The following is a 16221-nucleotide window of genomic DNA, read 5'->3' on the forward strand; positions in this document are numbered from 1 at the left end:
CCTGTACTGAGGCACCATGGGCTTGGTTATGCCTATAGTGAGGCATGGCAAGGGGTAGGTGACGCCTTTACTGAGGCATGGCCAGGGCTCGGTTATACCTATAGTGAGGCATGGCAAGGTCTAGGTGACTTCTGTATTGAGGCTCGGTGATGCCTACAGTGACCTCCTCACATGTTCAGCATTTGGAATCATTGGTGCTATAAAATGAATAATAAAAGGTGGATGCAGTGATGGCGATGTTGGTGCCCTACTGGAAGGTGCAGTGGTGGTGCCCTACTGGACGGTGCAGTGTTTGCGGGTGCACTGTTTTACACCATGACACTGCAGGATCACATTGCACTGGATGCAGTTTATTTGTTACATTCTTGATTACACAGTTACAATATAATACAGATTTCAGAGCATTAACCCTGTGATCGCTGGCATGTGCGGCTCTGACCACCTGTCCAGGCCCCTCAGTGTATGGGGGAGGGGTAGCCTCCACTCCGTCACCTCTTCCCTCGGGGCAGAAAAATGTTCCTGATCTTTGGGCTCCAGAGACCGATCAGCTGCGTGGTATCATCCCCATCCCTCCGTGTTCGCCAAGCAAAACTCTGAAGATGGTGCTCCCCGCTTCTGGATAATCGTGCAAATACAGAGCTGATATCCACCCCGAGTAGTGCCAACACATCATGCATCTGTGCCAGGAAGCTGCACCTGTGTGACGGGGAGGACATGTGCTGATGGCTAGGGATGAGGAGGATGTATGAAGGTGTGATGGTTATTCTGGGTGATGCGTGTGTATGATGATGGATGCGGAGTACGTTAGGGTTAGCCGTGGAGGAGACTGTCTGCGGCCCCCCAGCAGTGGAGGAGACTGTCTGCGGCCCCCCAGCAGTGGAGGAGACTGCGGCCCCCAAGCAGCGGCGCGGGCTCTGATCACGTCACATGACCACGAAACAACATGGGTGCCCCCATGTGTCACATGACCAAGAATCTACATACTCGCTGCCTTTGGAGAGTGGAAAGAAACAGGAGAATCCATTCAAAACACGGGGAGAAGATACAGACTCCTGGCAGATGACATGCTTGGTGGGATTTCAACCCTGGACCTCAGCACTGCAAAGCTACAGTGATACTACTAAGTCACCATACAGGGCTAACACCGTTGACAAACCATACAGGGCTAACCACTGAGCCACTGTACAGGGCTAGCCACTGACAAACCGTACAGGGCTAATCACTGAGCCACTGTACAGGGCTAGCCACTGATGTACCATACAGGGCTAACCACTGAGCCACTCTACAGGGCTAGCCACTGACGTACCATATAGGGCTAACCAGTGAGCCACCGTATAGAGCTAACCAGTGAGCTGCCGTACAGAGCTAACCAGTGAGCCGCCGTACAGAGCTAACCACTGAGCCACTCTACAGGACTAGCCACTGACGTACCGTATAGAGCTAACCAGTGAGCCGCCGTACAGAGCTAACCACTGAGCCTCTGCTGCCCACATGACAATGACCTAACATGGGTGGTCCCCAACTAGTCATACTATATGGACCGTCCTGAATGTGTCACATGACAATGATATAACATGGGTGGTCCCCAACTAGTCATACTATATGGACCGTCCTGAATGTGTCACATGACAATGATATGACACAGGCGGCCCTCAATTACTCACATGATAATGATATGACATAAGCTGTCCCCCAATAATTCACAATAGAATTGTCAGGTGGTCCATACTTTGAAATGTGCAGTCCTCAGCCATTTACATGACTATTATATGGGCCGTCCTCAAGAGACAGTTCGTCCCCACTGTGCCACATGACAAGACGGGTAGTCCCCACTGTGTCACATGACAAGACAGGATAGTCCCCACAGTGCCACATGATAAGATAGGGGTGATCCCCAATGAGTCACATGACAATAATACAGGGGTAGTCCCCACTGTGTCACATGACAACACAGGCATGGTGCCACGTGACAAGACAGAGGTAATCCCCACTGTGCCACATGACAATGAGAAGACAGGGATAGTCCTAAACTGTGCCACATGACCAGGCAGAGGTAGTCCCCACATGACAAAGACAAGACGGGTCATCCCCACTGTGCCACATGACAATGAGAAGTCAGGGATAGTCCTAAACTGTGCCACATGACAAGATAGGTGTGGTCCCCAGTGTGTCACATGACAATACAGGGGTAATACCCACTGTGCCACATGCAAGACAGGTAGTCCCCACTGTGCCACATGACAAGATAGGTGTGGTCCCCAGTGTGTCACATGACAAGACAGGGATATTTCCCACTACGCCACATGACAAGACGGGTAATCTCCACTGTGCCACATGACAAGATAGGGGTGGTCCCCACAGTGCCATATGATAAGATAGGGGTAGGCCCCACTGTGTCACATGACAACACAGGGATGGTGCCACGTGACAAGACAGGTAATCCCCACTGTGCCACATGACAATGAGAAGACGGATAGTCCTAAACTGTGCCACATGACCAGGCAGAGGTAGTCCCCACTGTGCCACATGACAATGACGAGACAGGTAGTCCTTACTGTGCCACAAGACGGATAGTCCCCACTGTGCCACATTACAAGAATGGCGTAATCCCCACTGTGCCACATGACAAGATAGGTGTGGTCCCCAATGTGTCACATGACAATACAGGGGTAATCCCCACTGTACCACCTGACAAAACAGGTAGTCCCCACTGTGCCACATGACAAGACAGGGGTAGTCCCTACTGCATCTTGTAAAGAAAGGGATAGTCCCCACTGTGCCACATGACAATGAGAAGACGAGGATAGTCCCCAATTTGTCACATGACAATGACAAGGCAGGATAGCCCCCACTGTGCCACATGACAAGACAGGGGTAGTCCCCACTGTGCCATATGACAATGAGAAGACAGGTATAGTCCCCACTGTGTCACATGACAAGACAGGGGTAGTCCCCACTGTGTCACATGACAAGAGTGTAGTCCCTACTGTGCCACATGACAATGAGAAGACAGGGTAGTCCTCACTGTGCCACATGACAATAAGACAGGGTAGTCCCCACTGTGGCACATGACAATGAGAAGACAGGGATAGTCCCCACTGTGTCACATGACAAGACAGGGGTAGTCCCCACTGTGCCACATGACAAGACAGGGGTAGTCCCCACTGTGCCACATGACAAGACAGAGTAGTCCTCCTGTGTCACATGACAATGAGAAGACAGGGTAGTCCTCCTGTGGCACATGACAATGAGAAAACAGGGTAGTCCCCTCTGTGCCACATGACAAGACGGGTAGTCCCCACTGTGCCACATGACAAGACGGGTAGTCCCCACTGTGCCACATGACAAGACAGAGTAGTCCTCCTGTGTCACATGACAATGAGAAGACAGGGTAGTCCTCCTGTGGCACATGACAATGAGAAGACAGGGTAGTCCCCACTGTGCCACATGACAATGAGAAGACAGGGTAGTCCCCACTGTGGCACAGGACAATGAGAAGACAGGGTAGTCCCCACTGTGCCACATGACAAGACGGGTAGTCCCCACTGTGCCACATGACAAGACAGGGTAGTCCCCACTGTGCCACATGACAAGACAGTAGTTCTTCTGTGTCACATGACAATGAGAAGACAGGGTAGTCCCCACTGTGCCACATGACAAGACAGGGTAGTCCCCACTGTGCCACATGACAATGAAAAGACAGGGTAGTCCCCACTGTGCCACATGACAATGAGAAGACAGGGTAGTCCCCACTGTGCCACATGACAAGACGGGTAGTCCCCACTGTGCCACATGACAAGACAGGGTAGTCCCCACTGTGCCACATGACAAGACAGAGTAGTCCTCCTGTGGCACATGACAATGAGAAGACAGGGTAGTCCCCACTGTGCCACATGACAAGACAGGGTAGTCCCCACTGTGCCACATGACAATGAGAAGACAGGGTAGTCCCCACTGTGCCACATGACAATGAGAAGACAGGGTAGTCCCCACTGTGCCACATGACAATGAGAAGACAGGGTAGTCCCCACTGTGCCACATGACAATGAGAAGACAGGGTAGTCCCCACTGTGCCACATGACAAGACAGGGGTAGTCCCCACTGTGCCACATGACAAGACAGGGTAGTCCCCACTGTGCCACATGACAAGACAGAGTAGTCCTCCTGTGGCACATGACAATGAGAAGACAGGGTAGTCCCCACTGTGCCACATGACAAGACAGGGGTAGTCCCCACTGTGCCACATGACAAGACAAGGATAGTCCCCACTGTGCCACATGACAATGATGACCAGTGTAGAAGAGGTGATGTGAGTGCAGCTCTGGGTGTGATTAGTGTAGAAGAGGTGATGTGAGTGCAGCTCTGGAGGTGATCAGTGTAGAAGAGGTGATGTGAGTGCAGCTCTGGGTTTGACTAGTGTAGAAGAGGTGATGTGAGTGCAGCTCTGGGTGTGATTAGTGTAGAAGAGATGATGTGAGTGCAGCTCTGGAGGTGGCTCGTGACGGGGTCTTCAGGGCTCCAGGTGGAATGCATTAAGGCTCAGGACAGTCTTGCTGGAGAACATCCAGAAAGCGGGGTACACCGGCTCCGTGAAGCGGGCCCGGAATTTGTAGATCTCACTGAATTTCTTTCCGATGCAGTAGAATGAGACGAAGCCCTGGTCGCAGTTGAGCAGCACTCCGTACTTGCTGGTGTTCGGGGTGGTGAGGTCGGTCTGCTTGTCATCGTGCCAGGCCTGCAGCTTCCCGTTACACCACTCGATGCACCAGGACACCTTGTTGCGGCCCAGACGACTCTCCGGCCCATTGCGAGCGATGGTATTATAGGCCACGCCCAATCCACTGAAGTGCCCGCCTTCTTTTATCACCTCCCAGTAATGGAGGCCTTGTGAGAAGCCCTGTGAGCAGAGGAGCTGAGAGCAGCTGAAGAATCTCTGCGCACACTCCGGGTAAGGCTGAGGAGTGTCGCTGATGGACAACTTTGTGAACGAGTCAGATAGGACGATCTTCTTGTGCACAGTGCTGGGATCTGCCGACAATCGCTTCGCATCTGAGGACAAGAAAGGACGTCAGCAGACAGATAATGGGGTTGGCGGAAATATGTATATGCCCTCCATGTACGTATATATCATTACATATGTCCTCCAAATACTGATACATCATTATTACATATCTGCCCTCCATATACTGATACATCATTATTACATATCTGCCCTCCATATACTGATACATCATTATTACATATCTGCCCTCCATGTACGTATATCATTATTTCATATGTCCTCCATATACTGATATATCATTACATATCTGCCCTCCATGTACGTATATATCATTATTACATATCTGCTCTCCATATACGGAGATATCATTATTACATATCTGCCCTCCATATACTGACACATTATTACATATCTGCCCTCCATGTACGTATATCATTATTTCATATGTCCTCCATATACTGATATATCATTATTACATATCTGCCCTCCATGTACGTATATATCATTATTACATATCTGCTCTCCATGTACGTATATATAATTATTACATATCTGCTCTCCATATACGGAGATATCATTATTACATAACTGCTCTCCATATACTGATATATCATTATTACATATCTGCCCTCCATGTACATATATATCATTATTACATATCTGCCCTCTATATACTGATACATCATTATTACATATCTGCCCTCCATATACTGATACATCATTATTACATATCTGCCCTCCATGTACGTATATCATTATTTCATATGTCCTCCATATACTGATATATCATTACATATCTGCCCTCCATGTACGTATATATCATTATTACATATCTGCCCTCCATATACTGACACATTATTACATATCTGCCCTCCATGTACGTATATCATTATTTCATATGTCCTCCATATACTGATATATCATTATTACATATCTGCCCTCCATGTACGTATATATCATTATTACATATCTGCTCTCCATGTACGTATATATAATTATTACATATCTGCTCTCCATATACGGAGATATCATTATTACATAACTGCTCTCCATATACTGATATATCATTATTACATATCTGCCCTCCATGTACATATATATCATTATTACATATCTGCCCTCTATATACTGATACATCATTATTACATATCTGCCCTCCATATACTGATACATCATTATTACATATCTGCCCTCCATGTACGTATATCATTATTTCATATGTCCTCCATATACTGATATATCATTACATATCTGCCCTCCATGTAAGTATATATCATTATTACATATCTGCTCTCCATATACGGAGATATCATTATTACATATCTGCCCTCCATATACTGACACATTATTACATATCTGCCCTCCATGTACGTATATCATTATTTCATATGTCCTCCATATACTGATATATCATTATTACATATCTGCCCTCCATGTACGTATATATCATTATTACATATCTACTCTCCATGTACGTATATATAATTATTACATATCTGCTCTCCATATACGGAGATATCATTATTACATATCTGCCCTCCATGTACATATATATCATTATTACATATCTGCTCTCCATATATGGATATATCATTATTACATATCTGCCCTCTATATACTGATACATCATTATTACATATCTGCCCTCCATGTACATATATATCATTATTACATATCTGCTCTCCATATATGGATATATCATTATTACATATCTGCCCTCTATATACTGATACATCATTATTACATATCTGCCCTCCATATACTGATACATCATTATTACATATCTGCCCTCCATGTACGTATATCATTATTTCATATGTCCTCCATATACTGATATATCATTACATATCTGCCCTCCATGTACGTATATATCATTATTACATATCTGCTCTCCATATACGGAGATATCATTATTACATATCTGCCCTCCATATACTGACACATTATTACATATCTGCCCTCCATGTACGTATATCATTATTTCATATCTCCTCCATATACTGATATATCATTATTACATATCTGCCCTCCATGTACGTATATATCATTATTACATATCTGCTCTCCATATATGGATATATCATTATTACATATCTGCCCTCTATATACTGATACATCATTATTACATATCTGCTCTCCATATACTGATATATCATTATTACATATCTCTGCTCTCCATGTACGGATATATCATTATTACATATCTGCCCTCCAAAAAAGTGATATCATTATTACATATCTGCTCTCCATATACTGATGTATCATTATTACATATCTTCTCTCCATATACTGATATATCATTATTACATATCTGCCCTCCAAAAAAGTGATATCATTATTACATATCTGCTCTCCATATACTGATATATCAGTATATGGAGGACATATGTAATAATGATACATCAGTATATGGAGAGCAGATATGTAATAATGATATCACTTTTTTGGAGGGCAGATATGTAATAATGATATATCAGTATATGGAGAGAAGATATGTAATAATGATACATCAGTATATGGAGAGCAGATATGTAATAATGATATCACTTTTTTGGAGGGCAGATATGTAATAATGATATATCCGTACATGGAGAGCAGAGATATGTAATAATGATATATCAGTATATGGAGAGCAGATATGTAATAATGATGTATCAGTATATAGAGGGCAGATACGTAATAATGATATATCCATATATGGAGAGCAGATATGTAATAATGATATATACGTACATGGAGGGCAGATATGTAATAATGATATATCAGTATATGGAGGAGATATGAAATAATGATATACGTACATGGAGGGCAGATATGTAATAATGTGTCAGTATATGGAGGGCAGATATGTAATAATGATATCTCCGTATATGGAGAGCAGATATGTAATAATGATATATACGTACATGGAGGGCAGATATGTAATGATATATCAGTATATGGAGGACATATGAAATAATGATATACGTACATGGAGGGCAGATATGTAATAATGATGTATCAGTATATGGAGGGCAGATATGTAATAATGATGTATCAGTATATAGAGGGCAGATATGTAATAATGATATATCCATATATGGAGAGCAGATATGTAATAATGATATATATGTACATGGAGGGCAGATATGTAATGATATATCAGTATATGGAGGACATATGTAATAATGATACATCATTACATATCTGCTCTCCATATACGGATATATCATTACATATGTCCTCCTAATACTGATTTATCATTATTACATATCTGCTCTCCATATACTGATGCATCATTATTACATATGTCCTCCATATACGGACATCATTATTACATATCTGCTCTCCATATACTGATATATCATTATTATTATTATTATTATTATACATTTTTATAGCTCCATTTATTCCATGGCGCTTTACATGTGAATACGAGGCAAATATAGACAAATACATTAAATATGAGCAGATAACAAGGCACACGGGTACATAAGGAGGGAGGACCTTGCCCGCTCACAGTCTGCAGGGAATGGGTGATGAAACACTAGGAGAGGGTAGGGCAGGTTGCGCGGTGGTTCAGTAACTTCAGGATCACTGCAGGCTGTAGGCTTGTCGGAAGAGGTGGGTCATCAGGTTCTTTTTGAAGGTTTCTATGGTAGGCGAGAGTCTGATGTGTTGGGGTAGAGAGTTCCAGAGTATGGGGCAAGTACGGGAGAAGTCTTAGATGCGGTTGTGGGAAGAAGAGATGAGAGGAGAGTAGAGAAGGAGGTCTTGAGAGGATCGGAGGTTGCGTGTAGGTAGGTACCGGGAGACCATGTCACAGATGTATGGAGGAGACAGGTTGTGGATGGCTTTGTATGTCATTGTGAGGGTTTTGAACTGGAGTCTCTGGGCGATAGGAAGCCAGTGAAGAGCTTGACATAGGGGAGAGGCTGGGGAGTAGCGGGGAGACAGGTAGATTAGTCGGGCAGCAGAGTGTAGGATGGATTGGAGCAGTGCCAGAGTGCTAGAGGGGAGTCCAGAGAGTAGGAGGTTGCAGTAGTCGAGGCGGGAGATGATAAGGGCATGCACAAGCGTTTTTGCGGTGTTGCGGTCAAGGAAAGCACGGATCCGGGAAATATTTTTGAGTTTGAGACGGCAGGAGGAGGCAAGGGCTTGGATATGTGGCTTGAAAGAGAGGGCAGAATCGAGGATCACCCCGAGGCACCGGGCGTGTGGGACTGGGGAAAGTGAGCAGCCATGGACATTGATGGATAGGTCTGGTGGAGGGGTAGAGTGAGATGGGGGAAAGATGATGAATTCTGTTTTGTCCATGTTCAGTTGTAGAAAGCAAGCAGAAAAGACGGCTGAAACAGCAGACAGACAGTGCGGGATTTTGGTAAGTAAGGAGGTGAGGTCAGGTCCGGATAGGTAGATCTGCGTGTCATCGGCGTAGAGGTGGTACTGCATACCGTGGGATTCTATGAGCTGTCCCAGGCCGAAAGTGTAGATGGAGAAGAGTAGGGGTCCTAGAACAGAGCCTTGAGGAACACCAACTGACAAAGGGCGAAGTGAGGAGGTGGTGTGGGGGAGGGAGACACTGAATGTTCGGTCTGTCAGATATGACGAGATCCAGGAAAGGGCCAAGTCTGTGATGCCAAGAGATGAGAGAATTTGTAGCAAAAGGGAGTGGTCCACAGTGTCAAAGGCAGAAGACAGGTCCAGGAGAAGGAGGACAGAGTAGTGTCGCTTGCTCCTGGCAGTTAGTAGGTCATTGGTGACATTAGTTAGGGCAGTTTCAGTTGAGTGATGGGAACGGAAGCCTGATTGTAACCGATCAAAGAGGGAGCAGGAGGAGAGGTGGGAGGACAGTTCAAGATGGACGTGTTGCTCCAGCAATTTGGAGGCATAAGGGAGAAGAGATATCGGGCGATAGCTAGACACAGAGGATGAGTCGAGGGAGGGCTTTTTGAGGATGGGTGTGATCTTGGCATGCTTGAAGGATGAGGGGAAGACACCTGTTGTGAGTGAGAGGTTGAAGAGGTGCGTTAGGGTTGGGATGAAGACCGTGGAAAGGTTAGGGATGAGGTGGGATGGGAGCGGGTCAAGCGTGCAGGTGGTGAGGTGTGATCTTGACAGGAGGGTGGAGAGCTGATCTTCTGTCATGGTGGAGAAGCTGGTTTTGGAGGAGCAGGGTTGAGCAGCTAAGAGGGGCAGTGGGCGCTGTGGGCCAAAGCTTTCTCTGATCGTATCGATCTTCTGTTTAAAGAAAGAGGCATATATCTTCCCTCCATATACTCATACAGCATTATTACATATCTGCTCTCCATATACTGATATATCATTACATATGTCCTCCTAATACTGATTTATCATTATTACATATCTGCTCTCTATATACTGATATCATTATTACATATGTGTCTTCCATATACTGATATATTATTCCAGATCTCCTCTCCATATATTGATATATCATTATTACATATCTGCTCTTCATATACTGCTATATCATTATTACATGTGTCCTTCATATACTGATATATCATTATTACATATCTCCTCTCCATATATTGATATATCATTATTACATATCTGCTCTCCATATACTGCTATATCATTATTACATATCTGCTCTCTATATACTGATATATCATTATTAGATATCTGCTCTCTATATATTGATATATCATTATTAGATATCTGCTCACCATATACTGATATCTTTATTACATATGTGTAATCCATATACTGATCTATCATTATTACATATCTGCCCTCCATATACTGTTATATCATTTTTCCATATCTCATCTCCATATATTGATATATCATTATTACATATCTGCCCTCCATATACTGATATATCATTTTTCCATATCTCCTCTCCATATATTGATATATCATTATTACATATCTGCTCTCCGTATGCAGATATATAGTTATTACAAATCTGCTCTCCATATACTGATATATCATTATTACATATCTCCTCTCCATATATTGATATATCATTATTAGATATCTGCTCGCCATATACGGATATCTTTATTACATATGTGTAATCCATATACTGATATATCATTTTTCCATATCTGCTCTCCATTTACTGATATATCATTATTACATATCTCCTCTCCATATATTGATATATCATTATTAGATATCCGCTCGCCATATACTGCTATATCATTATTACATATCTGCCCTCCATATACTGATATATCATTTTTCCATATCTCCTCTTCATATATTGATATATCATTATTACATATCTGCTCTCCGTATGCAGATATATAGTTATTACAAATCTGCTCTCCATATACTGATATATCATTATTACATATCTCCTCTCCATATATTGATATATCATTATTAGATATCTGCTCGCCATATACGGATATCTTTATTACATATGTGTAATCCATATACTGATATATCATTTTTCCATATCTGCCCTCCATATACTGATATATCATTATTAGATATCTGCTCTCCGTATGCAGATATATAGTTATTACATATCTGCTCTCCATATATTGATATATCATTATTATATATCTCCTCTCCATATACTGATATATCATTATTACATATCTCCTCTCCATATACTGATATATCATTATTACATATCTGCTCTCCATATACTGATATATAGTTATTACATATTGTTTTTGGGGTCACACTCTTGGGGTGTGCAATCCTTCTATTTGCATGGTTCCAAATCTGATATCAGATGGATGTCCATGCAGGTCCGTGGAGAATAACCACATTCGCGTGTCAAGGTCGCTTTATTAGGGAACTTACACGGCTTTATATAGACACTTGCTTATCTCACGATCATTGCTGAAAGCTGCACTTATGACTTTGTTGTTGATGGTTCATGCAATAGGCCTTGCTGGTTATGATTCTGTTATCTATATCTGTGCAATAAGCAATATTCGCTAAATCAGGACAAAATTCACCGTATAACTATTCAAGAGTACAAAATGATCTTAGCAAATCGCCGGGTTTGGTACTATGTCTCTGATTTATCATATTTAACATATCCTTCAGTCATTAAAAGGTCCATTATAGGATTTAAAAATATATATATTTACTCCAGTCTTACCTTTCCCTCTTACATACAGAGAAAACTTTCACCCTAAGGCTATGTGCACACGCTGCGGATTTTGCTGTGGATCCGCTGCGTTTCCCATGCGTTTACAGTACAATGTAAACCTATGGGAAATGCAATCCGCAGTGCACATGCGGGGGAAAAAAAACGGGCGGAAACGCAGCGGTTACACTCTGCAGCATGTCAATTCTTTGTGCGGAATCCGCAGCAGTTTTACACCAGCTCCATAATAGGAAACTGCTGTGTAATCCGCACAAAAAACGCGGTAAAAACGCGCAGTGGACCATTCTACGTATGCACATACCTTAAGAGGTTACTAGTGTCTCCCTACCTATCCGCGGAGGTTGGCAACCTTTACCTGCGCAGTGGTGCACCTGATCACCATCGGATATCCCCCCATCACCCTGAATGGCCCTATAAATAGGATAGGGGTGCAGGAAGGATAAACAGTACGGTACCTTATGGTCTATAAGGGTTGCGTAATATCCTATATCTAATATATTATATCGTACGTGCACTATATCAGATAGAAAACTCACATGTTAATAACAAAAAAGATAGCTATACTGAGAAAAGTATGGTGTATACATCACTACTCCCGGTTTATCAAGGAGGCGGTATTGTGATTTGCATGCGCTGCGCATCGTTTTATACTGATAGAGTCCTCCCCGCATGCATCAGACATACCCTGACCTCATCATGTTCTGAGCAGTTGCGCCGTCCATCTCAGAGCATCAAAATGCCTCAATATATCAGCGATTTCACTAATATATTCAGACGAGTACACCAAAGCTAGGAGGGATTGCTAATACTAGCGAAGAGAGAGAGAGGATTCAAAAATATATAAATAAACTGGAGCAGTGGGCAGCAACTAACAGAATGGTTTTTAACAGGGAAAAATGCAATGTACTACATCTGGGCAATAAAAATGAAAAAAGCATTTACAGAATGGGAGGAATAGGGCTAAGCAACAGCACGTGTGAAAATGACTTGGGTATACTAATAGATCATAAACTGAACATGAGTCAACAGTGTGATGCAGCAGCAAAAAGAGCAAATACAATTCTGGGATGTATTAACAGAAGCACATGATGTCATTATTGCCCTCTACTCCTCCAGGTCAGACCTAACCTGGAATACTGTGTCCAGTTCTGGGCACCACATTTTAAAAAAAGACATCAACAAACTGGAGCAAGTTCAGAGAAGAGCGACCAGAATGGTGACCGGTCTGCAAACCATGTCTTATGAGGAACGGTTACAGGATTTGGGAATGCTTAGCTTGCAAAAAAGAAGACAGAGAGAAGACTTGATCCTTCTACAATGTGACAGCCCTTCAGATATTTGTAGACAGATATTATCTTTATTCTCATTTGCACAAGGAAAGACTAGAAGCAATGGGAGGAAACAGAATGGGAGGAGACACAGATTAGATATTAGAAAAAAAATTTTGACAGTGAGGGTGATCAATGAGTGGAACATGCGGCCATGAGAGGTGGTGAGTTCTCCTTCAATGGAAGTCTTCACACAGAGGCTGGACAGACATCAGCCTGAGATGGTTTAGTGAATCCTGCTTTGAGCAGGGGGTTGGACCAGATGACCCAGGAGGTCCCTTCCAACTCTACCATTCTATGATTCTATGACTAGTCCATCTCAGCACCCATACATAAGGTAATAAGTTTGTATATACAGAGATATATTATTAGATATTAGTCCATTATACATATCACATCAGGGTCGGACGCATTTAATAGCACAAATACATTTTAGGAGGGACCAATCAGGGGGTGAACAGAAGAAACTCATCATTCCATAAACCTCATTAAAAATAAATACAAGAGTCAATTAGGATAAACAATTAATACAATGTCCATGATCAATTATAGCCTCAATAACTCTATACTAAACTCTATACTATAGCTCTCTACTAATCGGCCTCCCTCTTACTTAACTCACCCCTCTCCAACCTGTCTTCAATGCTGCAGACAGGATCATATTACTCACCAACCATTACACCGATACCTCTACCTTGTGCCAGTCATTGCACTGGTTACCCATCCAGTCCAGAGATCAATATAAACTCATCATAGAAAGTAGAAGACGAATCATGAGCTACGTAGGAGAGTGGGGGAACATAGAAGGCCAAAGACAAAGCGTGAGCTTTGGAGGAGAGTGGGGGATAAGGCTTCTTTTGCCATGATTTTGCAGACCGGAAAAACGGGCCGCAATAATTCCACGGCGCGCCATGCGCTGTATGGCTGTGAGAGCTGTATTTATGGCCGTGAAAAAAGATCGAGCTTGCTCGGACACGGCCCCCATTGTAAATCAACGGAAGGTTGTTTTTGCGGTGCACCATCACTTCCGGTTTTGCGGACCATTGTTTTTTTCCAATACTTTTGCTATAGTATTGGGAACTTGGAAAATGGCGATCTTCAAGTTTGTTTTTTGTGGTCCATTATTGCGGCAGAACTTGAAAATTGCGGCAATACGGCCCGCAAAAAACACCCAAATAACGGGCCACAAAAAAACACAGTATGTGTAAAAGAAGCCTTATACAAAGCTGAAGATGAAGCATGAGCTACGGAGGAGAATATGGGAACATACAAAGCTGAACACGAAGCGTCAGCTACGTAGGAGAGTGGGGGATTATACAAAGCCGAAGACGAATCATGAACAATGGAGGAGGTTGATGGAACATAGAAAGCCGAAGATAAATCGTGAACTATGGAGATTGATGGAACATAGAAAACCGAAGCGTGAGCTACGTAAGAGAGTGGGGGATTATACAAAGCCGAAGACAAATCATGAACTACGGAGGAGGTTGATGGAACATAGAAAGCCGAAGACAAAGCGTGAGCTACGGATGAGAGTGAGATAACATAGAAAACCAAAGTGTGAGCTACAGAGGAGAGTGGGGGAACATAGAAAGCCGAAGGCGAAGCATGAGCTAGAGGAGAGTGGGGATCATAGAAAGCCGAAGACGAATCGTGAATTATGGAGGAGATTGATGGAACATAGAAAGCCGAAGACAAAGCGTGAGCTACGGATGAGAGTGAGGTAAGAATAGAAAACCAAAGCGTGAGCTACGGAAGAGAGTGGGGGAACATAGAAAGCCGAAAGCGAAGCGTGAGCTAGAGGAGAGTGGGGATCATAGAAAGCCGAAGACGAATCATGAAGGAGGCTAGGCAGATATATTGAATGAGAAGTGTTAGACTGGATGGTAACCATCAGTTGCAATTTGGTTGCTTTCTATGATCCCCCACTGTCCTCCGCAGCTCACACTTAGTCTTTGGCTCTCTATGTTCCCCCACTCTCCTCCGTAGCTCATGCTTCATCTTCAGCTTTCTATGTTCCCCCACTCTCCTCAGTCGCTCATGCTTCGGCTTTCTACTATCCCCCACTCTCCTCCTCATGTATTAGCCCCTAATTCTCTTTGTTTTGCCGATCCCTAGAGAGAAACCAATCTTTATGAGCCCACTGTCCTGGATAGGTTCTATCTATAATGGATTATGGACATTGCATCGATTATCCTAACTGACTCTTCTATTTATTATGAATGAGGTTTATGGAATGATGAGTTTGTTTTGTTCACCACACGATTGGTCCCTCCTAAAATGTATTTGTGCTATTAAATACATATATCAAATGTATTATCGAGTAATAATATATCCCTGTATATACAAAGTTATCTTATATATGGGTGCTGAGATAGAATGGTGTACTCTTCTGAGTATATTATTCAAATCGCTAATATATTGAGGCATTTTGATGCTCTAAGATGGAAGGAACAAACTGACTTTTTCGGAACATTAAGATAATGTCACAACTCTGTTGTCGGATGTTCCTTCCCGATCCCTAACGCTAGGGGCGCCCTAGCTTGCCCTGTTCCCCGGGTTACTTCGGATGGTGAAGACACCAGGTCTACGTACCTTGCCTTAGCTCCTGAATCTGCCCTCAATCTGTACCCTTTCCCCACCCAGGGAAGAGGAGAGAATGTCGCAGTACACCAACCAGACTTACAAGGCAATACTAATAGGGGTAACAAAAAATACTAATCATATAAATATACCCACACATATAACAGAGGTATGCATCGGGAGTGGAGGATGGGGTTAAACCAAACTAGAAGGGAACTATCACACAC

At 43.2% G+C, this 16221-nt stretch overlaps 1 protein-coding gene across 8 annotated transcripts in view; it reads right to left on the reverse strand.

Moving 5' to 3' along the window:
- Positions 1-329: 329 nt before the first annotated feature.
- Positions 330-16221, reverse strand: part of LOC138662778 (E3 ubiquitin/ISG15 ligase TRIM25-like) — a 60941-nt gene continuing 45049 nt past the window's right edge. For all 8 annotated transcript variants that reach the window (XM_069748706.1, XM_069748708.1, XM_069748709.1 and 5 more), the window contains one exon: positions 330-5049. In XM_069748706.1, the coding sequence (XP_069604807.1) occupies positions 4511-5049 (539 nt within the window). In that variant the 3' untranslated portion in view covers positions 330-4510. The remainder of the gene's footprint in view (positions 5050-16221) is intronic.

Source organism: Ranitomeya imitator, chromosome 2 (assembly GCF_032444005.1).
Source record: "Ranitomeya imitator isolate aRanImi1 chromosome 2, aRanImi1.pri, whole genome shotgun sequence".
NCBI classification, from domain to species: Eukaryota; Metazoa; Chordata; class Amphibia; order Anura; family Dendrobatidae; genus Ranitomeya; species Ranitomeya imitator.